The sequence below is a fragment of the Orbicella franksi genome, chromosome 3, assembly GCF_964199315.1.
Source record: "Orbicella franksi chromosome 3, jaOrbFran1.1, whole genome shotgun sequence".
Lineage (NCBI taxonomy): Eukaryota > Metazoa > Cnidaria > Anthozoa > Scleractinia > Merulinidae > Orbicella > Orbicella franksi.
In genome coordinates, this window is record NC_138147.1 from 2,466,944 (window position 1) to 2,494,330 (window position 27,387).

A 27,387-nucleotide genomic window follows, 5' to 3' on the forward strand; every position below is an offset into this window, starting at 1 on the left:
AATTGAACAAGATAATCTAAGGTCGCGTTTCATTTGGATCAATCGATTTCTCCCGGTTGAATTGTTGTTGCTATGGTTGTTTTTAAGTGGTCTGTTAGCTTAATCTCCTTGTTCAACGCATCACCGATACGGTTGCAACACTTTTTTAACCGTTTTTGGTGGGAACCGTGCATCAAGCCTAGCCTGAAATGTCAGCCATCTCCACCCTCACCCGAATCCGCGGGCGAGAGTCTCTAGCCCGGATGATTAGGCTGAGGGTGGAGATGACTGGCATTTCAGGCTGCATTAGTCCCTACAACCTGACCAACCAGAAATTGCTGTTTCCAATAAACCATGAAAGTCGCAAAACCAGGTTAAAAAGATTGATCCCAGTGAAACAACCCAAGAGTTCCGTTGGAAAGTTTCCATCTAATCAATTCGGACTCTCATTAATTTAGGGAGTAGAGGGCGAGTTCATGAAGTAGACGGCTGACATTGATTCAAGTGCTGAACGGACACGCCTCTAGGGAGGTCCGGGGGTAGGCCTGAAATTGAGAGGCTCTGAAATGCTACTTTATACATTCTCTTCCAGTTTCTATCCAGCAACGCTAGCGTAATTGATGACGTACACCACACCCTGACCCCGTGCCTCTTCTCTGGCTACAGCCTCGACGGTCCTGGGACAAGGACAGTCAAGGTTCACTCACATTCCAAAATACCTGTGTTTTCCCTAAATTATTCTTCACAACTTACACACATACTATTTCACGAAAAGTAAGCGGCTAAGAAATCGAATTGGCTGAAACGGTTCTTCCCATAGAACACGACCTGTCTAAAAGCAAAGATACCTTCTTCCACAAGGCGGGTACTCGAGCGTCATAGATATTGTCCAAAGCATCCTTCAAGTTCTCACTCATGATAATGGTACCGTCTATGGCCAGTTTGAGGTCCACCAGTGTGTTCCTCACCGCTGTTATTACTCTCTGCATTCGATCGATCTCTTGACGAAGGAAAATGTTCATCGACGTCAATGCACCCATTTTTTGAAGGCGTGCTTTAACCTGAAGCGATTCACAAGGGTAAAATTAACGACACGTTCACAAATAATTTCAAGGTTACATTACAATTTTAATCGTAAAAATATAGATTGTCCAAAAAGCGTACTACAACGCAGGCTGTGACATTAGAAACCACAAGGTGTTATTTATGTTGATATAACAGGCGCTCTGATTGTTAGATACGGCCAAGTTCTAAGATTGCATGTTGTTTATAAACGGAATAGTGCGTGTTTATTTTATTGAGCGAGATAGAAACTGGCGGGGCTTACATAACCTAAATATTTGGGACGTTTCTAACGTTCCAGTCTACCCGTAGTAAACAACAACAAACAAAGCACATGCGAGATATGATATTGCATTAAGACCTCAGTATTCTGACCTCAAAAGGAACGTAATCCACCGGCAACTTGTCTAACATCTCAGTAGCCTGGCGAGCAACTAGTGATTCACGGGTCTCTCCTGATCCACCTGAGCTGTCTTTGGGTTGAATGTTCACAATGGTCTCCAATACATCTGAAGTGGTTTTTGTCTGATATGTGATGTCAGCATTTGAGTGAAGACCAAACACCTTAAAATAGAAAAACGAAATGGGTTTTGTGATATGTGTGTTTTCTGTGCGAGATTTGAAATAGCTCAAAATAAGCGGCCATTTGAAGTAAGGACGATCACTATAAAACTCGAAATTTCACGATGAATGTATGGGCTCATTAACATTATGGAGTTTTTGAAAACCAGTTTCTCCGTGAGTATCATACCCAAAGAGCCAAACATTTTACCAATTATTAAGTGTAACAAGCTCTTTAAATAGTTAGACTTAATTCATATCTTACTTGACGCCTTTTCTACGCAAAGTCGTATTCTAATGAGGTTAAATTTGAACAATGACGTCAGACGTCAGATCACCTTATACCCACTTACCTCTGGAGTGTCCGACAACGGCATCTCATCTATGTGAGATCTGAAGTCCGCAATCTGCGAGCAGCGAGGGATGTTATAGCCTTGGTAAAACTTGAAGGTGTCTTTAAACATTTCCTGACTAAACCACACGCGGGCGAAGGTGTTAAGCAGGCGTTTGTCAAAGTCGTCTGTGACGCGACCACCGTACTGAACCTCACCAAGCATGTAGTGTACTGTGACCCATGAAACACCCTACGGGGAGGAAGAAAGGAGAAAATGTCTCCGATTAAACAGATTGATACCCAGCACGGTTTGCATTATGAAACCGCTGTTTGCATCCTTGAAATTTATATAACTACATGGTTTACTCATGGAAAAGGGTGTTTGACATGGGCGTAATTTGGTTAAAATGATTTTTTTTTTGCGCACTTGTTCTCCGGGCGCAAAGGGACTGATTATCGGTAGGAGTTTTTCATGGTTCAACATGTATTTGGAAGAGACTGCGTCTTCATCATAAAAGCTGCATAAAAGAACACTGAATGCCCATCAAATGAAAATCAAGTCTCATAACGAGATGAAACACAAAACACGTTCTACATCAAAACTCTCTGGAATTACTCTCATGAAACAAAACCTTCTCTAGAGGGCTTAATAATCGGAAGATGAATTTCAGCGTTGTTTACTACCAGAGTCTCAGTATAAGCCGGTATTTGAATGGTTTTATTATCGAAAGGATTCTGGCGCCTGCAATTTTGGCGCGTGTATAGTAGGAATTTCACGATAATCTTCTTTCCATCTGACTACGCAGTTTTTTTCAGTTACCACAACGGCAACGGCAACGGGAACGTCACTAAACAAAAGGTTTCATGAGCAGAACAATGGCTGTGCACGTGAGTTACAATTCTTGGTACATTTCTCTGCCTTCCTCTCCAAATGACCAAATTCTGCGTTGTCTGGAGAACGTGAACCACGAAAAATAATTTTTAAAATTCATATTCGAATTTCACGATGTGTTCCATATTCAGTTTCGTGATAGTTTTGACAAAGAGGAACAAACTAAATGACTGAAAAGTATCGCGAGATTCGTAGGTAAAATGTAAACTCATTTTTAATCAACCTTGTCCTCGGCGTCGCCATCATAGTTACATAAACTCATAGCAATAAGCAATGAACACAACTCACCGCCTTTGGATCGATGTCATCAAGATGATTCTGAATAAACTGCACAGATGCTGTCAAATCAGCGGAGTTGAATTCATAAGGGATGTTCCATCCAAGAGGTCCAAACTTGCGTCGTTCTTGAACAATGGTGTGCAAGAAAGCTGTTGCGTACAGCATTGGTTTCCACTGAGGCATGTTAGTCACATCGAGTTGATCCTATGGGAAAACAAAATTAAATTAAACACCGGTTACAAGTTTCCTGCGTTATTCTTCCATGAAAATTTCAATAAGGGCTAGTAACAGGGCTAATTGCCTGGCTGTGAGGAAGATTTTGCCTGCCTGGTTTGATTATGTAGAGGAAAGTTGTTCTCATAAAGAAGTTCTGTTCAAAAGATTTGTCCGCCTGCGAAAACCAAATGACTTCCCGCTAAAAACGTCATTGAAACCCCTATCATATAGAACGTGTTTATGCGAAGAGGTTATACCCAGCGTGCAAAGAAAGTACTTTCCGATAGCTCGGGACTCGCATAGATTTCCGTAGAAAAATTGAAATTTCTTTATTTTCTTGTCCAATGAGTTGATAACATTTTTAGAGTTATAGTTGGCAGATAGAATAAGGCCAACGAGAAGGGCTATCGGACTTGCATCAAATGCAACTTCCCCATTGGGTCAACCTTGGATACTTTGTACCTTTTTCTGCACTCTCGAAGGTTCAGTTGTTTAGTTGACAACGTCCTTAAATGGGCACAATTTCTGGACTGAAAGACTGCAGAACTAGACGAAATTTTCCGCAATGACGAAGGTACATACACTTTCGACGGCAGTCTTGGAGACTATCGCTTCTCCAAGGGGATGACACTTAAAACAAGATCAGAATTCTTTTGCCTAAAATAAAGTTCACAATTTTCAAACCCACGTCACCAAAGTACAATTTGTTCCTTTATTCCAAAGATGATGAAAAATAGCACCCAGAATCATACACTTAATTCTCCTTCAGCTCACTGAAGCTGAAAAATATCTACGAAAAAACAACTTGATCTGAGCCAAACCTGTGTGATTCCAGCATACGTTCTCTTCAGACCAGCCTTGATTCCCTGCGGGGGCTCATTAGTAAACTTGATGGAGGACTGGAGAAGAGTTATTGGGAATTTAGGATGAACTTCAGTCGTAATCCACAAACGGAATTTTTCGTTCACATTCTCAGTGCTTGTGATCTGAAAACCGAAAATAATAAATCTCTTGGTTAGTAAAATCTGACACAACACAAAGTCATGAGAGAAAAGAACATAGTCAACAAGGAAAAGTTGCCTTGCTGCAAAACCAAATTGTTAGAACTAACATTTAAGAAACGTAAAGCACTGTATATCGAGAATTGACATTTCTAGCTTGAAAAAGGTTCTATCCGTCATACCGTCTCCAACAACTCATCCATGAAGTTGAGTCCCAAGTGACAGTTCTGCAGTAGTACCCAGCCTCCCTCGTTCATAAACTGTCCCAACAGACGCCGCGCGTGCACTTCTTGTCCTTGCCCCATGGAGATGGCCCGGCAGTCTGTGCGAGATACAAAAACAATCACCATTATTAGACAACTTTTCCCATGACATGCTTAATCCAATTATAACACCTGTCTAATAAGGCTAATCTTCAAACTGACCAAGGACATTTTGCTTTATCTTGGGACAAAAAGATCTGGTCTGTGTGGAGGAAGTTAGTTTAACGTCCCGGGAACAATCATGTAAACAGCCAACTGATTAACCATTTAATAGTTGCAATCCTTGACCACATTGTGTTTTAGATGGTCTATTTTGTTTCACGGTCACGAACTCAAAAGTCCTAAGCTTGAAACACAACACTTGAGTAAATAGAGCAAAAACTAGTCTCTTGTCTAAAAATCATCTAACGAAAGGCTCACATTGGCTAGAACATATTGCGTTCTTTTTTGTCAGAGTTCATGTGGATAAAATTCTACCCTGTCAGGGAACGTTGCCTGCAATTGCAACAGCTGTCAGTTTGAGGAAATAGATTAACACTACAATAGTCATTACAAGAATAGAATTCTTTACCTAAACGTTGTTTCTTGGCCAAAGCCTCGATGGACGCTGTAGGATCTGAACCCATTGACAAGAAACAAATCATTGGTGTTCTGATATCACTCTCCTCCCACATGTTTTCCAAGTTAAGAATCACGCCCTCAGCGTACTGTCAAAGTAAAGCAAAGAAAAATTTCAGAGAGGTTAACTATTTACTCCTCGCCTCAAACGGTAGGTAACTTCTGAGCTCAGGCCTTATTTTCTGCTGGTGAACCTCTAGTGCTCAGTCAAATGAAAGCTTCACAGAAGTAGGTTGCTTGAGCTTTAAGAATCAAACACGAAAGACCGTGTTTGACCACGTTTCCAAACACCAAGAAGAGAGTTGAAAATACGACGCGTAGCGGAGTATTTTTGACGAACTTCGAGGTGATTGAAATGCGGTCAAACACGGTATTATATGTTCTTCAGTTTTTGGCATAATGAATTTTTCTTCGACTGGTTTGAACTCCCGAAAGTAATTTTGGGGAGCAAAAGTAATTATTGCCTCTACATTACCTCTTTTCCAATGGCGTCACTGATGTAACGTCGAGCCTGGTTAATAGTACGATCTGGGCACCAGGCTCTGATAAGCAGAAGTTTCCTGAATGTGTCGAGAGAGCCCTGGTATCCATCGGGTATGGGAGTATCCTCTGGGGCTTCAGAGTCAAACCAGGTCTTCCAAGCTTTCCCTGATTCGTTATTTGCAACCTGTGGAATTATAGTACGCAAAATTCATTAATGAAAGCCAGGTAAGATAAACTGATCACTATGGCTTAATTCGTGCATTAGAAATAAAAAAGGCTGTGACCGGAGTGGATTCATGAACGTTTGATCAGATTCAGCATTTTTGGTCGTAAGCGTGTTGATCCGTTTTCAAAAAACCTCTTATAATGACGTACACCAAGTTGAACATGACTCGTTAGTATGAGTGAACTCATGAACAATTCACAATCGAGGGACCTGTTATTGTCTGATAAAGGAGGTGGAACGAAAGCGGACCTATTCAGTTACAAAAATTCCTCATTCTTAAACCAAAAAAGAGGGTGGGACCTCGGCCTCGTTTCTTACACTCTACTGGTTCTGTAACATTGCATGCAACAACAACAACAACAACAACAACAACAACAACAACAACAACAACAATAATAACAACAATAACAAACACAACATCACCTGTCCCAGTAGCTGTGTAAATTGAGGCAGTTTGCTGAGTTCAACAAGGTTCAACCAGGTCATGTCCAAGATCCACTTCTTAGGCTTGGGTTCCACAGCATTCAGATCAAGCGCGGCACCACCTGTCATACGGAATAAGCAAGTATTCAGTAACCAGTTAAACAGGATACGGGTATGAACATTCAACTAGACACACAGTATCCGGCAGAATACTGTGTACAGGCGCGGCACCACCCGTCATACGGGATAAGCAAATATTCAGTAACCAGTTAAACAGGATACGGGTATGAACATACAACTAGACACACAGTATCCGGCAGGATACTGTGTACAGGCGCGGCACCACCTGTCATACGGGATAAGCAAGTATTCAGTAACCAGTTAAACAGGGTACGAGAATAAACATATAACTAGACTCACACCTATACTTGGTCGCTGTTGTTTCGTAAGAGAGTTTTTAACACACAATGGTGCTGCCTCTTGAAATCGCATATTTAATTAGTTTCCCTTGACAATGGCACCAAGATGTCGCCGAAACGTCGGATTTGTCTATCGTTAGTTTTTGCCTGTATATGTTTATCTAAATCATTGTTGATTGAAATTATTATTAAGTTGATAAGGGCACCCACGCACGCTCGCACGCACAAAAAAGGGGCGAAGTACATGCACGGTCTCCATACCTTTGATAAGAACCTTAAATTCATCGTGGCGAATCTTTTTCTCTTGCAAATCAATCTTCAAAGTCAGCAGCAAAGTGAAGAGGAACTTGTGTTCTTCATACAGGCCACGCGTCGTGTAGCGAAACACCTCAAACGTCAAGTAATCGATGATGTTCTGGATTCGTTTGGCGGGAATCGGAGACTTCTGGGAACGTGCCATTGAAATGTCAAACAAACCCAGGAACTGCCTGAGAGAGGTCTGGTACATAACGTTCACGTAAGACATCTCGACAATCAGGAAATACAGGATACTGCCTCGTGTGGCCACTGTGGGGGAGAGGGACAGAATGAAAATTCGTCATCAATCATATTACAGTATTACAGCAAGCTAAGTAAGTTTGCTTCAGTTCTATGAATCGAAGAGGTATGACAACTTATCAGTGCTACCAAAGCTCCAACAGGAAGCAACTCGAAACAATACCACTCTCACTGGATGGCATGGAGTCCATCGTAGAATACAGCCTCAGTGTGGGCCTAAGAATGTCGCAAACGAACACACGAAAACGAAGAATTGACAAAAACGACCGACCGACCGACCAAGAGGAGCGAACGAACGAAAACGAAGACATGACAAAAAGACTAGCCGACAGACCGACCGCACGAACGAGCGATCGAATAACAAACGCATGAACGACCAGCCTACTGACCGCATGAACGAGTGAACGAACAAACGAACAAATGAACGAGCGATCGAACCAACGAACCAACGAACGCATGAACGACAAGCCTACCGACCGCACGAACGCGTGAACGAACAAACGAAGTGAAAGGGGAAGGAAGCAAGGAAGGACAGTGGCCGTACAAAAACTCTCAGTTCAAATAATAACTGACCTGGTCTGTATTCCTCCCGAGCAGTGTTGATCTTCAATTCAGTCTCCGCGGCAACCAACAACTTCTCACTCACTTCCTCTGAAGTAGATTTAGTGACGCTAAGAACCTGGATCAGAGACTCATCTTCAACCAGAGAGCCCTGGGTACTAGTCAGTCGATATAGCAGATTGTCCTCCAGGTCCTTCATTTTACGCTTGTTCGCGGTCACTTCTTCCATCAGTTTGGTGCGCTCAGCTTCTAGTTCCTAAACCAACCACAATGAATTATTCATATTTCATACGCGCACGATATTTCCAAATTTCGGAAGTTAAAGCACAGAAAAGGTGATGATCCTCGCATAAATAAAACAGTTTTAAAACAAAAGTTTCGGATGACCTAAATCCGACATCGGTTACCGTTAATCGGATCTAGGATCTATATAGAAAACAAGATTGGCTAGTAATCTTGCTGCCATTTCCTTGACCATGGCGATGTCCAAACAGAAAGCTCTTGCCACTTTGGCCACCGCTTACATATAAATTGTACTTCTTTACGGCTTAATATTTCTACTACTTTCATTACTTAACCTATAAAGTGTATCTAAATGCCTTCTATAATGTAAGCGAAAGGATTGAATAGTATTGAATACTTAAATTGAATAGGATCTAGGATCTAACGATGGATGCAGGTCATCCGAAACATCTACTTCATTTGTATTGAGGTTTTCGCCCTCAAAAGTGACTCGCATATTAATGATGTGGAAAGTTAAAGCTATTATCTTTCCATGTAATAATCCAGGAATAACAGGCCGTGATATCAGAACAGAACAAGAACGTTTTTTTTTACCTGCTTCTCTGTTAAGATTACTCTTCCAAGCAGCTGATCTTCCAGGCCGCTCATTGTGACCGTGAAATCGATAATGGCGGTCTTGGCACTAACTTCCGGTGTGTATGAGGGGTTACCAAGCTTGGTGGTGACGTAGAGACGGAAGCCCTCCATAACATCCACTTCCTTGTCACCTACTTTGACCTAATAACAGAAATAACACAGCAGTCATTACTACAGTCGAACCCCTATTGAACGGCCACCTATTAAGGGCCAACCCTATTAGGCGGCCAGAAATGAAAGTCCCGATGAGGTTTTAAAGAGATTAAGCATGACGTAACAACAAACAGCAAACGGCAAAAATGAAAATTTTGCCGTCCGTCTTCAGCTGTCTGTGAAGTAGAGTGAAAATATTTGTATTTGCGGTGAATAGTAGAATGCACTTTTCCATTTTTGTGTGATTTATTTAAGGATTACAAGAAAAGAATAACAAGTCAGAGGTAATCTTTGCCGTTTGCCGTCTGCCGTAAACGTCATGCTTAAACTCTCTTTTTTCTGTTGTTTTTACCTCTATTAAGCGGCCAGCCCCTTTAAGCGGCCACTATCCATTTCCCCGAGCGTGGCCGTTTAATAGGGGTTGAACCTGTGACGAGTTTTGGAAAAAAGTTCAAATCCATTGTGGTGAATTCTCTCTTGTGTGTAACCGAAGGTCATCTTTCCTTTACCGATTGTCGGCTAAAACGAGTATCTTCTTCTTTAGTTTAGTACATGCACGTGAAAGATATCAAGATGTCACTGTTATCTTTACTTTGTGAAATGTTTTCTACAGAAACAGAAACGGAGCTTTAAGTTAGAGATAAAATCGAAACTGAACCGAAGTTTCGAGCGAAAAAACGAACTTTTGGAAGGTGACCAAAAAGTTATTGCAGTTGCTACTTTTGTTACAGTCTTTCTCGAAAATAAAAACAAAACCCGCATGGCTTCAAGTTAGTGATGAAATTGAAAATCGAAGTTTCATTCCCAAAACGAAACTTTGTGCTTGTCAATGTCCCCGCCATGGCACGTTATTTTGTACCTTAAACGTCTTGCCAGACTTGATGAAGTTTTTCTCCAGTACATTATCAAGAGCAGGGTCAAGCTCTTCGCCCACATCCTCGATGATCAGCGGTCTTCCCAAAGAGAGCGCATCTTCCAAATGCGTTCGGAAATACTTGTGGTTGAGGGCTGTGACCTGATGGCAAACACAAGTCACCAGTAGAAATGGTACACACAATTCTCAGAACTAACTACTATTTTAACAAAAGTATGAAATCAGTTGGAAGGGAGGCGCGGTGCCTTATAGCCATTATGTCATATTCTTGGGCCAGACTCACTCTCTCAGTGCCTCTCTCTCCAACTAAACCAGTTGCATAAATGGGTACCTGCGAACTTAATGCTAGAGGGTAACCCTGCTGTGAACTAGCATCCCATCTTGGGGGAAGCAGAAGTACTCTGAGTCACATCAAAGGCTAACTATTCACTATACCTTTTATACTGAAAGGGTAAAGTGGAACAAATAATTTATGAAACCCACCTGCAATTCGTTCGGTCCTTCTTTCTTTCTGATCCACGCTTTCCCTTGGCCCTGAGTAACATTAAAAAGCAAATAAGTACAAAGAACTTAATTTTTTTCTACGAATAAATGCATCTATGTTTTCCAGGCAAGAATCTGAAAGTGAAGACTTTTTGAACAATTCGAGCTTGTAAAACCTGAGTTTAAAATCAATATTGTCATGTCGATGGTTACAGGACTTCCGCTATTTTCTTTCAGGAACAAGTCGATCCTTGTTGAAACCTAAAGCTTCCATGTCCAGCAGCGAGCGATTTATGCTTCTCTAAAGCACACCGTATTATCAGAGCAAATTCTGAAGAGCACCATCGCAAAAAGCAAATGGAAAGTTAAGATAAACAACACTAAGAATTCAAACTTCTGTGGCAAACAAAAATTGGATAATTTTATTATTGGCCTGGTTGTGACCGAGACAAGGGACGATCGGAATTTCACTTCTCGTCAGGAACTTCATTGTCGAGGACATCGCTTCATGCTCAGGGTAATAATAATCGATATCTCACCTGAGGGTCAATAAGAAGGGGATATCGTGCAGCCTTGGTGACGATGATACCGTTCTGGACTGAGAGTTCATCACTCGGTAATCCCTGAAGGGCCCATTCACCAAGCGTAGCAGCATCTGTCAGCATGTTCACCAGATTCAAATCCTGTTCAGACACAAACAAAACGGTGAACGTCACGCCCGGGCCAAACGAAGTCAAGAGTGTATAAGTTAAAGGATAGGTGTTGCACGAGAGGTTTCTTTAAACATCAGGGAACCTGTGCAAAACGAACTAAAGTTCTTGACGACCGTCAAAAATGTACTTAACAGGCAAGCTTAAACTTCGACAGTTGCCGTCATTGCAGGGAGGTTTATTCAAGCAGGAAATTCTACACCCACAATTTTGCGAGTATACCAACAAAAAAACAACGAAAACAGCACAAACATTGAAAAACACCAATAATACATCCGCCTCACGACTGACTTACAAAAAAAAAAAAAAAACTTATGCTGAGTTTTAGCAAATTGAAAAAATTTCGCTCTAAGAGTGTAAAGAGACTGGAGAAAAAACAGATAACTTGACAAGTTCTGGGTAACCGAGAGGTCATAACTCCTGATAATTATTTTCGTAAGGCATTACCTCTGAGAAAGGAATCTTCTTTTTTCTCATTTCTTTTTTCCAGTTGTCAAGTAACAAAGTCCTGAACGCCTGGTTAAACGGCCCAGAATAGGATAAGAACCCTGTGGCCAACAACACATCACCAACCAACCTGAAGAACACAGAATGACCAGGAATCTGTGATTAAAATCACATCAATCCTCTACAATAAGTGAATGTAATTTTCCATTAATTCAATGAAACGAAATAGGTGAGAAATGTTTTTCTCACGAACCATAGAGCCTGGGAATGGATCATGTGACCTTAGGCGCGCAGCTGTTCTGTTGTGTCCGCCATTACCGACCTTTGAATTTTAGCCAATTTCCAGTGGCAAATGGAACAGCATTTTGCGAAATTTCCGGGAAAGAGAATAAATAACCTCTCACGAGGTGTATCAAAATTTTCAAAAAAATGCGGATGAATGGTTCACATTGTGGAAATTCAACAATTTTCGGATTTTCGGGAAACTTTCCCCGGCAATCTTCATACCATTTAACCCCGCTTCCAACGTTCCGGTCTTTCGATTGAATGAAAAGCGCCCAAGGAAACAGAGGGACGATGTCATAGTCCTTAATTAAGTAACCAAAACAAGGGACTTGAACCACCCAATGAAAATAGCTCACTCCAATAAGAACCACACCTTTGAATCTGTTGGTCAAATTTCTTGCTCTGTTCGGTCCATCTCGTTTTCTCGCCTCCCAATCCATCGATCAGCGCTGTCGCGTTAGCCATCTTCCTCCTGCACGCCTCCGCGTCGTCAACTAGCGTTTGCTTGTCGCGCATGGCCTGATCGTACTTAGCTTGCACGGCATCCAGTTCACGCTGTTTTTCATCCAACTGTGCCTGAGCTTCATTCAGCTCACTTGTTGCTTTCTGTAAGCGAGCTTCTTGAATGATCAGATTGGCCTAGAAATTTGAAACGTATTAAAATGTAGTTAAGTTATATGTTCTAGTTTTAATCCTTAGTTGTACTCTAAAGTTTTTAGCTTTTATTGCTATACCGGCTCTATTTTAGACTTTTATTTTATCAGGGGACCCTCCTGATTGGAGGTTTCCTCTTAAAATATTAATTTCTTATTATATATTATAGGTAAAACGTTGGCCGTATGAAATGTATTAAGAGCAACAGCTTACTCATGTGGCGCTAAGTTAAGAAAACACTTTTTTAAAAGTACGGATACATTTGGGGACGAGATAATTATGGCAGGGGCTGTTGCCTTCAAAAAAATCGGCCTAGTTAACAGTAGCAAGAGTTTTGCGTTTGTAAAATTAGCATGCATAGAAGCATAGCTTGGATTTTAACGATCAGTAAGAACTCTGTAAATGTAACAAAAGGAAACACGAAACATGTTCGGGGAGGGGAATCTTTTGGGCTTGAGGTAAGTGGGGTTGGGGTGATTACTTTCGAAAGATAACGACATGCTCAACGTCACTACAGAAGCAAGACATGTTAGTCACCTTGAGAGGAAGAACTTCTTTGTTGATTCCGAAGAAGAAGGCCATAGCTCTGGTCCAGGATGCCAGCCCAGCCACATCACCACAAACTTTCTTGGCATTTTCCATGGTGTAGTCCTCCATCTCGAGGTAAGGCATCAGCAGCTCCACAGTTTCTTCGTTGATGGAATCCTGAGTGTGAAAATGAGGTACAGTACCAACCCGCAAGTAAGAAACTGCTACCAGAAATTTGCCATTTTACTACCCAAAAATCAAGCAGGTTATTATATGTTGGTTACAGTTAAATTATGATAACATTTTAACCAAGGCGTGTGACTTTGAGATTGAAAATTTATATTGCGAGAAAATACCTAATACAGTTTCAGGACCAAACCCATGCAAGTTTATTTATTTTTCTGGTAATCAACACCTATATCTCCTTCACAGAAATTAAGAACCTACTTAATCAAAATTGCAGATAACTACCCAAAACGACAAGAACTTTTGCCAGACTTCAAAAAACGTAGGTTCTAACGCCCGGGTTATGGCGTCGAATCTATCTTGATGCCTTCTCTGAGTAAAGTCGCATGTTAAAGAAAAAAGTTTAAACAATGACGTCAGTAACGCTAGCTCTATTGAAGGCAGTCCCTGCTAAAATTTGAAAGTAGCCGTACACACAAAGGCGACATATATCTAATTGAAACACATGCAGACATCCTTGTTATCATCCTTTTTCACTGAGTTGTCAACATTGTACAGGGATGGTAAGGGCATAATCGTGACTAGGCTTGAACTATTTCAACCTATGTTAGGGTGCTGGCAACGTTTCCCTGCAACGTTATTACACTGCCCGCGGTACCGAGATCTCTGCGGAGAATGATTGAGGAACTCTTAAAGGTGATGTAATGATTTCGCTTTACCTTTGCAAAAGTTAGCAAGTTGTTCAAGAATCCTCCACCACTCATGAGTTTTAGAGATTCACCCCAGGATGGCTTGCAACAAGGCTTTTCAGGATCGGGGGTCACGGGATCGATTTTTCGGTTAAACAGCAGTAGCACGCAGTCCATAATGCGCATGATCAAGTGAGGCGGCTTGGCCAGTTTCCTGACGGTGGCAATGTGCGCTGGTTTGATGGTCTGAAGAGCGGCTTCAGCCTCCTCTAAAGCTGGTTTGGCAGCCTCAAGCTTTTCCTCTGCTACCTCTTTGTCCTCCTGTTGGAAGAAGAGCACCGAAGCTCGAAAGTTAGTAGAGATTTAATAATGAGTATTTTTGAAGAACGTACTTCACAATGAGAGCAAACGTACGTGCAACACTGCGTGACAGAATTGACACAACCTAACCTAAAGTAGAGTGACCTGTGAGTAAAGAATGCCCTAAGTAATAGCGTTTTTTAGAATGAAAGAATTTCTTAAAAAATCGCGTGACTGACAAGCCCAAAATAGCGTGACAGAATCGCCTACTTACCGCAATCTCATCAACAATAGCCTGTGCCTTGTCCTTAACTTTTTGAACCTGTGATTTGACCTTCTCTGCAGCCGTAGCGCTGACGGTCACCTCCTGCAGCACCACGTCTGCCTTCTTCGAGGCTACAGCAAGTTCCTTTTCCTTGACAACGAGCTCTTCAGAAAGCTTTGCTACTGACTCACTTGCTTCCACAAGCTTGGCGAGGCCAGTGTTCATGCGCGTGGCCAGGAGACCAATTGCTTCGTGCTGCATCTTGTAGATTCCTTTGTAACCACTAATGAAAGATAGGTAGGACTTCGGTGTCACGTGAGTTTGTCGACGGAATCGTTCAAAGTACTGCACACACATCTCTGCAACGTTGTCCTTGAAATAAACAAAACAGTAATTATTCCTACTTTCAAATATTCACTCGTAGTAATTATTCCTATCAGGTTGGTTGGTTGTTGGTTGGAGAGCCACAACTTACCTGTATGATGCCCATCGTATTGACAACAGCCACTTTCGTTTCTTGAGAACAAACAATTTCAAATGAGGACAGAAAGTGTGAGGCGACAGCAATTAATGCATCTTTAGGCCAGCGGCTGAACCAGTCCATTGTGCAACCACTGAACAGTCCGGGAAATTTCAGAGAACGATTACGGAACTTCTCCCCCACCTAGAAATACAAATAGTACTTTTAAACGCAAAATAATCAATTAGTGAATGAATCGAGTAATCAGGTAGCCAGCTCGCCTCTTAGGGCAGTGCAAAAAATCAGTCCAGTAGAGTCAGCCAGTCAATCCATCCGTCCGTCCGTCCGTCCGTATGTCCATCAGTCAGTCCGTCAGTCAGCCAGTCAGTCAGTCAGTCAGTCAGTCAGTCACACAGCCAGAGAGCAAGTCATTTACTCAGACAGTCTCAGACAGACAGAAACAGATAGTCACATAAAAAGATAGTCAATTAGTCAGTCACAGACAGGAGACAGACATACAGTCAGCCACACTGACAGAGAGACAGTCAGTCACACTGACTAACAGACAGACAGCCACACTGACAGACAGACAGTTTATCTGTCAACTGTTGAAAGAACATAGAGAGGTAAAAAGATTCTTACTGGTGAAAAGCAGAGTACAACATGCAGGTTATTCTTGACACGAGTGATGAAGTAGTCATACAGATTCTCATTGGTTGGTGGTCTCCTTGGATACTCGGCCTTCATGACATTTATCAAATCCTGAGTGATCTCATCAATCTCGTCCCGAGCGAACAAATTGGACACCTAAAATTAATTACATAGGGTAAGTCATAAACGTCAGCATCCACCAAAATTTCCTATCTCCTCATTGTTACAGTCTCAAAGGCCTGAAGCGTTCCACAAAATAATAAATACTTTCAGTGATCCACAACGGTTTCGATTTGTTTGAAGGAAAAAAAGAAAACACGCAGGTATAAGAAGATTGCAAAAAACTACGCCCCTGGGAGGTGTGCACTAGGCAGTTTGGAACTCCACTTTCAATTTTGTTCCGTTACAAGGGAAACAAACCTTCTTCTGTTGCAGAATACCACGAACTAAAAGTTAACAGGGCGCACAAAGAGATCGTGGACTTGAACTTCCGGCCCTATACGGGGATGTCTTGGCACGTGACTTAGTTCACCCAAGCTCACGTGACAAATAGATTCCCGCCATATGCACTTGAGAAAGACGCTGTGACAGCGTCGAAAGCACGTGATCGTTAAAACATTGACTCTGCTTCGGTATCTCGTTTTTTATTATGTCTACTACAGAGTCGGGAAACAATATCTTTATTCGAGATAAATTCTGTTCAAGGAATTTCACCACGACGGCAGCAATGCTGCTTGTGTTGCCGAGAGATGAACACTAAGCAAATTTTCGTTCAACGTGTCTCTTAAGGGCACAAACATCATACGAGATAGAACTTTTGTTAAGTCTTAGGTATCCTTAAGGTAGTCCTTTACATAAGCCTTATTAGCTTCCCTGGGCTTCCTTGCATTACACTTCAATATTTTGCAAATATATTTAAAAATGGCAAAAAAATAACACAAACAAACAAACTTGTCGCACCTCTCCTGAAGCTATCACATTGTTCATGTACTCCAAGAATCCTTCATCTTTGATCTCGTTGTCTGTGAATATAAACGTGATTCCTTTTCCTTGATGTCCAGCAGTTCTGTACAGCACTTTAAGATCGTCCATCAAGTTGGTGACGTTGTAGGACCTGGAAAGCAAATAAGGACAAAGAGACACCCCCATTCAATCTATTTTGATACGCGTTTGCTTGTCGTTTTATTCCCCCTGTTTTTTGTTTGTTTGTTTTGTTTTGTTTCTGTATATTAATGAACTGTACACGTTATCGTCAAAATATAATTGCAAAATATAATTGTGATACGATTGAGATATAAAAGTCACACTGTGTACTTCAGTACGTGTTGAAGGTCTTCGTTTTGGAACCAAATATCTTTATACTCCAAGAGGTCATACCAGGACATACAAAATACAAGTCATAAACGTTCTAGTCTGATGTCTCCTGTTGAAATCAGCCTCCTGACGAAAACATTACAATTTCTCTTGGTGTCACGTTGGTTGAACTTTTAGCTCACCTTGTCAGAGTGATCTGGAAGATGTCGTAGCCAGCAATGAAGGAAGCAAGACGCGTCAAGCTTTGCTTTCCTGAACCACCAACGCCTACTAACAGAGCGTTACCTCGAGGAGTTCGGATGATGCGAGAAATCTTTACGAGATGCACCATGGCGTCCTAAGAAAACAATGCAGACTTAGAATGAGGATACAAAAGAACAAAACGATAACCTGATTGCTAGCCACAAAACCCAAAGCCAAAGGACGCCCAAAAAGCGGTCCGTTTCTACCACCATCCTCAAGCTCAATAATAAATCATCAAGTTTAAACAAAGGAAATCATGACCGTGGCGGTATTTAGATATTTGATCTTAATTAGCATAGTTTTTCACGATTTTATTTCTCCATTTTCTCCCTGGTTTTAGTTTCGATTGAGAAGTAATATATCAAACACGAAAGACAACTACTACGATTTGTACCTTGAAAAATACCAGGTCCATGTGCCCTCCACGGACCATTTCATTGTAGCTTACAATGAACGAACCCAGTCGATCTTTGAGCGAGTCCAGTGACACCACAGGTTCATACACCTTTGGTGCTTCTAGATCTGCATCCTCGGGCTCCTCACCTGCAGCAAGTCAAACAGGTTTAGCGATACTAGTTAAACTAGTTCATACAAGGGCGAAATAATTTTGTGAGCCCGTGGCATATCTCCTGCCTGAAACCGATGTCATTCACCATGGTAGTTGCCAAATTTATTACTTACTGCATCAAGATAAACAAGTATATATAACGTACACAAGAGAACAATTTGACCGTAGGTTTGAATTTCGTTGTATAATGCAGTTTTATTAAAAACTGGATCATTGGATAATGCAATTCGAGAGTTTTCATTGGCCTAGCCATCATGGGTTATGAGCCATTATACCATGCTCCACAAATATGGGAAGCGTACGCGTAAATTTTTAGGGCCTTTTTACTTTCATTTTAGTCTAGTTTTCTATAATTTTGGGGCGTTTTTAATCAAATAATTATTCCACTTGTTGGATATGAGATGGTAGATAGCCAGCGCCTCGTTGGCTATCTACCATCTCATATCCAGCGCGCGCTCGTGGAGTAATTGTTAACTATCATTCCAACATTACGCCATTTTCTCATATTAAGTAAAGAGAGCAAAACATGAGCCCGTATTGCATAACAACAACAGCAAGAACAGCGTCTTTAATTTAGACACGGTGCGTTTTAAAGTTAATATAGCTTATGGGGGCACTGTAGAGTCGTATTTTGTTTTCCTCACTTCGTAAGCGCCTTGTGCGATCGGTGCGATTTTCGAATCATGATGCAGGATGTATTTCAAAAACTAGAAGCCGAAATACTAGAAAATGACATAATAAAGGAATAACAAATCCCATATTCGAAAATGGAGAGCCCAATGGAAACCCGCGAGACGAGGAAAGAGCTAACAAAACTCATATCATGAATGAGGCCTGGGGTATTCAACAGGGAGAGATTTTGGGAGTGAAAGTGGGTAAAGACGCCTCAGTTTTCAAACGAGGTTGACAGCAGGTGTTCAGTTATTCTGTCAGTAGGTTTGCATACAGAAATCAAATGATACACCATATAGACAGAATAGACAACAGTAAAGTGCTCCAAGATTGACAGTAACCAATTAGTTCCCAGCGCGATTAACAACGCTAAGTTGGTCATCGTGCAGTTAGGCGCGACATTTTCTGGAGTTTAGTTTCAATGACAGGGCATCGTAGAAAGCACACGAAGGAACAGTAAAAGACACAAGATAATACAATCAGTAAGACTGCAAACAATCAATGAGTCCCTGTGCTGTTTCAGGAACAAACATCAAGAAGAAGAACAAATGTTATTTTCCACTGGCTGAGTGAAACGAAATAAGTGGAAAATGTTATTCTCACACACCACCGGGGCCTGGGAATAGATCACGTGACCTTTGGTGGGCAGTTATTTCCGTTGCATCCGCCATTTCTCAACTTTTCGTCCCATCCACCCAAAGAAATCTAGTTGGTGCTGTATGTTTGTTTGTCTTACCTACAAACCTTGCCTACTTGTGCATGCATGATATACGTGTGTAGCATTGTTGAGTTTACAATAAAGGTCAGGATGTGGCAGTCAGCTTGGCATGGCTATCAGTGGTGTGTGAGAAACGGAGTAAGACGAGTAAGACAAGGACTGGTAGAGTTACCTGGGCCACGAGGCCCAACAGTGACAGAACCTTTCGTCGGCACTTTCTGCTGCCCAGCTTTGCCGTCTTTGTTGCGTTTGTTTTCCTCTCCAACGAGAACTGAAGAGAAAATTTGAAGGAAGAGAAAAAGAAGAAGAGAGGCAAATGTCTAAAACGACAATTGCTACAAACAACAGCTTCACATCCTTGGAAATACATTAGGATAAGATTTAAAACAAGGAGTGGAACAAGAAAGTAAAGAGTTAAACATAAGTTGGAGAACGTGCCTGTAAAGTGAGTATGAAGGTAATCACGAATCTAGATAGCGAGAATGATCGGAAAAAACCTCAGAGTACAGTGCATTACTGAAAGTAAAAACATTCACAGCATAGAATGTACAAAGAAAACAAAGTAAAGCTCATAGACTGTAAGGCACTGATAGAATTTAACGCTTGATTGGGTAGTTCCTAAAGAAACAGTTGCGCTGTATCAACGGCAAGTGAATGAACGCTGAATGAAACCGCCGCTTTGAACGCCGCTTTGAACTTTGATACTTTAGTTTGGATGTATAAGTTGGATAAAAGCTATTAATAGAAAGTAAATAAAACAAAACAATAGCAGTAACAAAATGAGATTTTTCCCTAAAAGGTAAGCGGGTTTCCAATCATTCAGTCACGTTACGCTTTGCTTATAGATACACTCTACAAATACTTTTCATTTAGAGCAGCGTGTGTATGCGATTAATCCCTCGATTGCCTGTTACGTACGCGCGAAAATTCAACACTGAGTAACAGGTTTTGAGCAGCCTAGTCTACTCTTAACACTATCAGGGTTAATATACTTGTCATACCAGTTGGTTCTGGAGCATCTCTCAAGAAATCCACAAAGTAAGGTTCGGCGTCCATCAAGTTGGCTGTGTCTGCATCGAAGTCTTCCTCTATGACCTGTTTCAGCGTCTTCTCGAACCAATCCTTGTCTTGCTGGTTTGTGAAGCGATCAGCAATGACTCGGTTACACTCGTGTTTCCATAGATTCAGGAAAACGGCGGGAGTGGTGGCCACTTCAGACGTCACAGTCAACATGCCCTGGAAATAAATTTAGAAGAAACGTTACTTTTACTATCGCTTACGTTTTTTTTCCACTCGCTAAAAGGGTAACAAAATACAATTTTCCACACTAAGATAAAACATGATGCAAAGATCAAAACCTGACAAAATCGTATCGGCTAGAGTAGCGTAGCGTTCAGTGTTGGTTCAAAACGCCAGTTTCATAAACCTAAAACAGCGATTGTACGCTTTCGAAACTCTAGTATCAAATTGCTTCCTTTCTGTGACAGTTCTACCCACAGTAGTGGAGTTTTAGTCCAGTTTACAGAGAGCTGTTTGTAGAGACTTTCGAGTCATTCATTGTTTAGTTCACTATTGGTTTGAATAGGTCCGTAATCTGCTGACAAACCTCGTGCAATATATTTCTGCCAACTACAGCAAAGAGTATAAGTCAAATCGCCAAACCGTCCAACTCACCATAAGTGATATATTTGCGTTTCGATATCTTTACCACGCTACTGCGCTACACGTACGGGTTTCGGTAAACGCTATCTGCTCTAGAACGCGAGTTGTCTCGGCGTTCTGTTTTCATACCTGCCATATTCGACTGAGATCCCTCAAATTGAAAATATAATGGAACTTGGCTGGTGTCGGCAGCATCTTAACTTTTGTCTTTTGCCAAAGCTTTCTCGTGCACGACACCAAAGGTTGGATCATTTTCTGCACCTCTTCAGGGAAACCGCGATCGGCGTTGAAGTATCCACTACCGATGGAGCTGAAGATCTTGTCGATGGAAGCATTTGCAGGCAGTGTGCAGTTCAAGATGGTGAACTGGCGTTTGAGTCGGCTTGGTATGTCGTTTCGTCCTCCGCCGGGCTGAATCATGGCAGCCACAAACTGAATGTCGACAATGTTGGTGAAATCTCCCGGTTTGTCAAGACTGTAGAATCCTTTCATTTCCATTACTTGTCTGACAATTTCGTTCGTGATCTGACATAAGGGAAAGGACATTGACATTCATCATTCAAAACGTTGAGAATGTTTCTAGACTCGTATTAATTAGTAATTAAGTTAATTTTACAGTTGAAATGAACCTTGTTGTGGGGGAAACTTAGGATCTTGTCTCAAAAGCAATTCTCTTTACCGTGTTTGAACATGTGATGAAACGATGTCTGTCGCGTTTAACGTATGGGGCAACTTGGGAACTTGTCTCACAATAACATTATCTTGCGGTGTTTGAAAATGTGATGAAACACTGCCTCTTGTGTTTAAAGTATTAGTAAAACGCAACCTTAAGGTTTCTAGGGGCAATTTGACAGGCAGAATAGATCAAAATAGTTATCTCACTATAATATTAAATAATTATTGACTTTTTAAAGCTATATTATCAATACTTCATTTGGATTACCTGATCTCCCCACTCATTAATGATTGGCATGTTGATATCATCAATAAACACAGTCATTTTCTTGCCTGCTGGTGGACCGTATGTTGTGCCCATTCGTTTGTCCACATAACTCTCGATGGTACGCTATTTCAAACACGAAAGAAAAGGATTCAAATGAGCCACGAAAACTGTATGCAGTGGAATCGTCTTTCATGTTGTAGATGGGTTCTGCTCCTACCTGGAGGAAAATTGCTGACTACACTTACAATATACTACCAACTACCAGTTCTGTTACGTTTGCTACACAGACTGAGAGACAGTACTGCAGTAGATTTGCGGCCTGTAGTATTTTTTTCGAGAGTCGAGGGAGCAAGACCAATAGAGAAATCTTCGCTAGCGTCATCTGTTTACATTTTTCTTCATTAGTATATTAACCTTTTCCGGGGAAGGCATCGTGCTACGAATTGACTTTTATAAAGCTTAACTGATATTTATAGAATTTAAAGCTGAGACATCGGTGTAATTTGTAGCTCTGACGGAGATACTGGCTTTCAAAAACTAAAATTTCTGGGTGGCAAAAGCTTTAATGAGCCCACACATTCCTTTTAGAATTTTGACTATTTATACTCGACTAAGTCTAAAGCACCCAATCAATACGCATTCCCTTGTAATAATGAGAGCTGATATTTTTATACCTCGAACAGAAAGTGAAACGCTTATGCTTAGGAGAAAACTATTTTACACGACTCCCTTAAAGACCCAGTTTTCGTCAGGATGCTTTGCGCGCTGTGCAGCATTGGAAAATAGAAACCTCGCTATCATGTACACCAAAACAATAACAGACGGACGACAAGCATGACGGTCAATTCTGGGTCTTAAAACAATGCCGTAAATCAAGCAAGTCAAACACTGATACGTTGAGAAAGGCTCTGTGTAAATTCAGAGTACATAAAACGTCTCTTACCTGGAACATATTTGGCGTGGTTGCAGAGGAGAAGTTCATAGATTTAAAGAGCTGCTGTTCTGGGTCATATTTATTACAGTAACCCTTCATCATGACAGTCTTAGCCGAGCCCTGCTCACCAATCAACAGCACAGCCTGTCAACCAAGAGAGGATTGAAAAGCCATTACTACTGATAACAGCTTAATAACGTAACAAAAAGAGCAATTCCTGCATAGTGAAGAAACATTGCAAACAGAGCTTTGAAGAGCGATAAACTTCGAATTCTATCCATACCCATATTTAGCATGTACGCACGGGAAATGTTTCATTTGGTAAGAATATGTCGGGTTGTGTGAACTGCCAACAATTCCGTCTGTAATGAGGTTTCTTGCTCTAAAACTGGAATTCCAGCTAAACAGCCTTAAGGAAAACTTATTGCGTAATTATGGCTATCCGAGAGATAATTTGAAACAGTTTCTGTGCTAAATCGTCAAATATCGAAATTTTCAACTTAGCTACGCTGAGATGATTCCCATGCATATCTATACAATTTCGGACCAGAGAACAACTTGCAATTGCAGCAATAACACCAACGAAAACTGTTCAAATAAATTCTGGTTAATTCCTTTTGAAGAGAACAATTCTTATCGACCGTTTTGAACAGACTGTTATCAACAATACTCGTAATTAAAGCTGACGCAACCTTGCAATAAAATACTCTGACTTTGATAAGAAATTTATAATTTTCCTGAGCAGATACAGTGATTCTCAAAGATAGAAATTCCGCATTAACGAGCTTTCCATTCGACCACAAATACCGGTTTGCTTTTCTGAAAAGAGGACAACCCGGAAATTTCTTACCGGGAATTTCTGTTCCATTTGATTTTCACCCCGGGATTTCCAGATTTTTCGGACCGTCGAATGGTTCGCATTTCGGAAATTTGACAATTTTTGGATTTTCCGGAAAATTTCCAAGAAATTTCCATTTGCGCCCATTTCAAAAGTTCCCGAATTTTTTGGTGGAATGGAAAGCGCCCTTACTCTCTGACTGTTCACTAAAATACACGCATGCAAAACCAAAATTTTCGTTAAGAGAGGATTTTATCTACAGGAAAAAAAGAAGACTCATAGCTACCTTGCTCTGTTTGGCCAAAGCGTGGATGAGATAGTCTGTTCGTGTGTTGTCGACGTTTGGTACCAGAATAGACGCATACTCAGGAATGGAGGTCTTTGGATATTCGTACACTGGAACCTAAAAATCAAGGCGGAAATAGGTAAACTGGAGCCACAGAGAAGATTAAAGGAGTTAAGTCACGTGGCCACGCAGAAAATTATCTTTAAATTGAAGAAACCTGAAAATAATAGTTTACTAAGAAAGAAAAACATCAAAGGGATAGTACTAAACCATAAAGGTACAAGGATGGTTGAAGATTGGGAAGATTAACACGGATTACAAACGACGCAATTGAAAAATTTAGGCTTAACCTTTTCGAGATGCGCAAACCGTGACGTAGCTTCTTTAACAAACTCTAGCGTAAGTTGTCCAGTTTAATGAACTTACCCTCTCTGACCAGTGTTCCCAATCTCCTTGTTCGTTTACCAAGTATTCGAAAATTGTGTCTTGCCCATCAGCTGGGGGTAACTTGAGGGTGTCTTTGCCAGCTAAAAATCCCTCCATCTGCAATCAAAGAGAGGAATAATATCATATATTGGACCTTTCCCTTTGATTACATTATGTTGTATCATTACTTGTTTATAAGCCTAATTAACCTTGATGTATAGGCTGTCCACTTGTTTCGATTTTAATTACATGAGTATGACTCTGAAATAGAGCTGAACCGAAATATTGTAAACCTTTCTTCACTGTAATAAACCAAACTTGGTTTCAACACTGATAACAATTTTCGGTGTCGTCTTGTTTTCCTCTATAACTGTCTCAATTACAAGATGATAAACTTCTTTGCTTTGCTACAGTCGGTCTGACAGCAGTACCTTCTTCCTATCCTCTAGCTCAAGTAAAGCTCCAACACTCCACATGAGACAAAACACAAACAGTTTTTCCAAATGACTCGCATCGGCTTGTTTAGGAGCATCCTCGCCTGGAATCAAACCTTCCAGAATATTCATGGCTTGGACAATGTTATTACACTCTAGGACCTTAACAGAAATAAGACCACACAGGTTAGAATAAGGCTCTTAAAAAATATTAATTCAATTTGCAAATTCGTGCTTGTTCTTGTGTCCACGAGTTGAAGTATTCTTGTTGTAGGTTAGAAAGCCCTCTCCCCCAGGGTTGCCACAGACATCACTTTTCAAAATTCCCTGACTTTTCCATGATAAGAATAGAATTTCCCTGACCAAATAAATACAAAATGCCAGGTATAGTAGCGACTTCTAGCCTCCTCTTTCAGCCGTCCTTTCTACTCGTTCATTGAGACTGACAAGTTTTCAACAAATTTTCCTTCTCTTTATTACGTAAAAATATCGTTGAGATCACAATGATCCCAAATGTTTCATCCAGCCTTCAGTGGTATTAAATCAGCCGTGTTAAATTATTTCAATTTTCCTTGACTTTTCTTTAAAATATCAATTTTCCCTGACTCAAAATAAAATTCCCTGACCATTTCCTGACCTGTGGCAAGCCTGTCTACGGATATTTCTGGTTGGTTGTTACTTGTTTTGAATTTTCGCGCAACCAATCAAAGACAAAGTCTCAGAATATTCTCAAAAGGGCCTGGTGAAGAACTCATCACACAAAAAGAGACATCTCTTGACCCAAGCAATTCCTACTTGAGTCAAACCTTCCAGTGAGGATCTTCCAGAAATATTTCACTTTTAATAGATAGAAAAAGACCAAACAGACATTCTTCCATTTCTTTTATCAAACATGACAACGCATTATAACTGCATATTCTAGGCAAAAAAATTCGATCACATTGTGATGATTGGTCTTAAAAGAAAAGTGTGCGAAAGTCAATATTATTTATAAGCCAATTTATGAACAATGTACAGTAAGTCACCTACCTCCATCTTTGGAAAACAATTCTGAATCACAAATGTCCTTAATTCGTCAAAGACGCTCTCAAACAGCGGGAAAAGGACATCTCTCTCCAGTTGAGGACGAGTGTTTAACCATCCCTGGTAATGAAAAAAGACCACATTGATTAATATACAGGGATAAGTTCGAGATAGAGACTTCGAGATGGCGAGATTCTACAGTATTGATGATATCAAATCAAGCTCGTTCAGTTTGGACTAAAAGGAATGAAAGATAAGAAAAAAAAATAGGAAGATAAGTTTTGTTTCGGACCCTTTGTGTGTTCATTCTTTTTGACCCTGGACTAGCCTTTCGCTTTTGGCATGTTTGCCACAGACATCAGTTGTCAAAATTCCCCGACTTTTCCCAGATAAAAGGAAAATTTGCCTGACCAGATATAGTAGCAGCCTCCAGCCCACCCCTACAGCCATCCTTTCCTTCCATTTATTACTAACTGATCGTTTTCAACAAATTTACCTTCTTCATAAAGTAAAGAGACTATAGAGGCCTGAAGAGCCTCTTTCAGCCTTCAGCAGTTTTTAATCAGCACTGTTATAATTTACATTCTCCCTGACTTTTCTGTAAAAAGGCCAATCTTCCCTGGCTCAAATAAAAATTCCCTGACCTTTAAGAAATTTATTTTTTTTCCTGACCATTTCCTGACCTGTAGTAGCCCTGTTTGGGACACACCTATCCCGTCATGTAAGTAAAAGAGAGCAATATCGAAGTGTACCTCTAAAATAGGTCTCCAGTCCAGCGCAGATGAGCTCATGTACACCATACCATTTCTATAACAGAGAACAGATAGTACTTATAGTCACAAACATACGCTTAAAGGGGTTAACACAAAAAGCTGTAAAACAAAGAACTAAATGAAAAAATTCTCAGATTGCAACTTAAGAAAGAAGAAGTAATTTGAGACGAGTCTCGTCCTGTAGTCGCTTGTGGGATCGTTACTTGTGCCCGTTTTTAAAAATGGAAAAAATAACGAGAAACGAAAATGACGTAAACTGCCCAGTATAGTAAATGACAAATGAATGCGTCTGGCGGCTCAATCAGTCAGTTCTGTTGAAAAATCACTCAGTTCCTGCGGTTCAAGCAGTGATTTCTCTTGCTGCAAATCACTCCAAATTGAAAACGACAATTTTACCTCGAGACCGTAGCAGGTGAAGCGTTATCAATGTTGTGAGGCTCAAAGACAACTTTACAGTTGGGCGCCATTGGAATACGATCACCGTTTGCCAGTGTCAGTGTCTTGTTATCGTCTAACACGCTGTTGAGGTTCTCAATCCAGATGGCGTCCACGGGACCATCTAAAACAATCCAGATGTGCTCTCCCTGGCAAGAATGAAAAGCGATATTAGAGGGGTCGGTTAAAAACTGCTCTAGTCAGCCACACCTTTGTTTTTGTTTACATGCGAGAGTTTGGCTATTATATTTTATTCGGAGCATATCGAAACGAAGGAAATCACTGTAAAACTACAAAAGATAATTAAACATACTTTTAGGAACACAGCTTACAGTAAAGCAATAAAATTTCGCTTCATCATGCAATATCAATAATTTCGATGGCATCGAAAATGGCGAAGGCTGACTAGGGTCCTTTAAGGTACTGATTACCACACTTTTTTCCCCCTCTTTTTTCTGCATTGCAAGCAGAAGCATATTGTTATCTCAACACAAACAATCACGATTTTGAATTATTATATGGCTAGCTCCGTGAGCGGGCAAGAGCAACCAAATCCTGCGCTGTGATTGGCTACCAGAGCGGACAAGATGGCGCTATCTTTCCCGTTCGGGATTACACGCTGTGTCCCGCAAGAAAAAATTCCCTGACGATCATAATTTTGGTGTTCTTTATCCCATAT

General features: G+C 40.9%; 1 protein-coding gene across 3 annotated transcripts in view; it reads right to left on the reverse strand.

Annotated features, from left to right (window-relative positions):
• The window catches only part of LOC145480650 (dynein axonemal heavy chain 5-like), a 175,897-nt gene that overhangs the window by 2,038 nt on the left and 146,472 nt on the right, over positions 1–27,387 (reverse strand). For 2 of the 3 annotated variants that reach the window (XM_081458932.1, XM_081458931.1), the window contains 35 exons: positions 26,670–26,857; positions 26,253–26,307; positions 25,507–25,620; positions 24,475–24,639; positions 24,044–24,160; positions 23,618–23,734; positions 22,503–22,637; positions 21,560–21,682; positions 20,746–21,141; positions 19,956–20,190; positions 17,391–17,539; positions 16,936–17,090; positions 16,400–16,553; positions 15,431–15,595; positions 14,804–14,992; positions 14,338–14,700; positions 13,794–14,084; positions 12,898–13,065; positions 12,080–12,345; positions 11,422–11,551; positions 10,804–10,947; positions 10,265–10,315; positions 9,767–9,922; positions 8,713–8,895; positions 7,888–8,131; positions 7,018–7,323; positions 6,338–6,459; positions 5,681–5,872; positions 5,159–5,294; positions 4,507–4,646; positions 4,145–4,309; positions 3,117–3,311; positions 1,956–2,186; positions 1,417–1,605; positions 828–1,040 (listed from right to left, as the gene is read on the reverse strand). In XM_081458932.1, the coding sequence (XP_081315058.1) occupies positions 828–1,040; positions 1,417–1,605; positions 1,956–2,186; positions 3,117–3,311; positions 4,145–4,309; positions 4,507–4,646; positions 5,159–5,294; positions 5,681–5,872; positions 6,338–6,459; positions 7,018–7,323; positions 7,888–8,131; positions 8,713–8,895; positions 9,767–9,922; positions 10,265–10,315; positions 10,804–10,947; positions 11,422–11,551; positions 12,080–12,345; positions 12,898–13,065; positions 13,794–14,084; positions 14,338–14,700; positions 14,804–14,992; positions 15,431–15,595; positions 16,400–16,553; positions 16,936–17,090; positions 17,391–17,539; positions 19,956–20,190; positions 20,746–21,141; positions 21,560–21,682; positions 22,503–22,637; positions 23,618–23,734; positions 24,044–24,160; positions 24,475–24,639; positions 25,507–25,620; positions 26,253–26,307; positions 26,670–26,857 (6,342 nt within the window). Of the gene's footprint in view, positions 1–827; positions 1,041–1,416; positions 1,606–1,955; positions 2,187–3,116; positions 3,312–4,144; positions 4,310–4,506; positions 4,647–5,158; positions 5,295–5,680; positions 5,873–6,337; positions 6,460–6,497; positions 6,684–7,017; positions 7,324–7,887; positions 8,132–8,712; positions 8,896–9,766; positions 9,923–10,264; positions 10,316–10,803; positions 10,948–11,421; positions 11,552–12,079; positions 12,346–12,897; positions 13,066–13,793; positions 14,085–14,337; positions 14,701–14,803; positions 14,993–15,430; positions 15,596–16,399; positions 16,554–16,935; positions 17,091–17,390; positions 17,540–19,955; positions 20,191–20,745; positions 21,142–21,559; positions 21,683–22,502; positions 22,638–23,617; positions 23,735–24,043; positions 24,161–24,474; positions 24,640–25,506; positions 25,621–26,252; positions 26,308–26,669; positions 26,858–27,387 lie in introns of those variants that run through there. The other variant, XM_081458933.1, reaches the window with a different exon arrangement.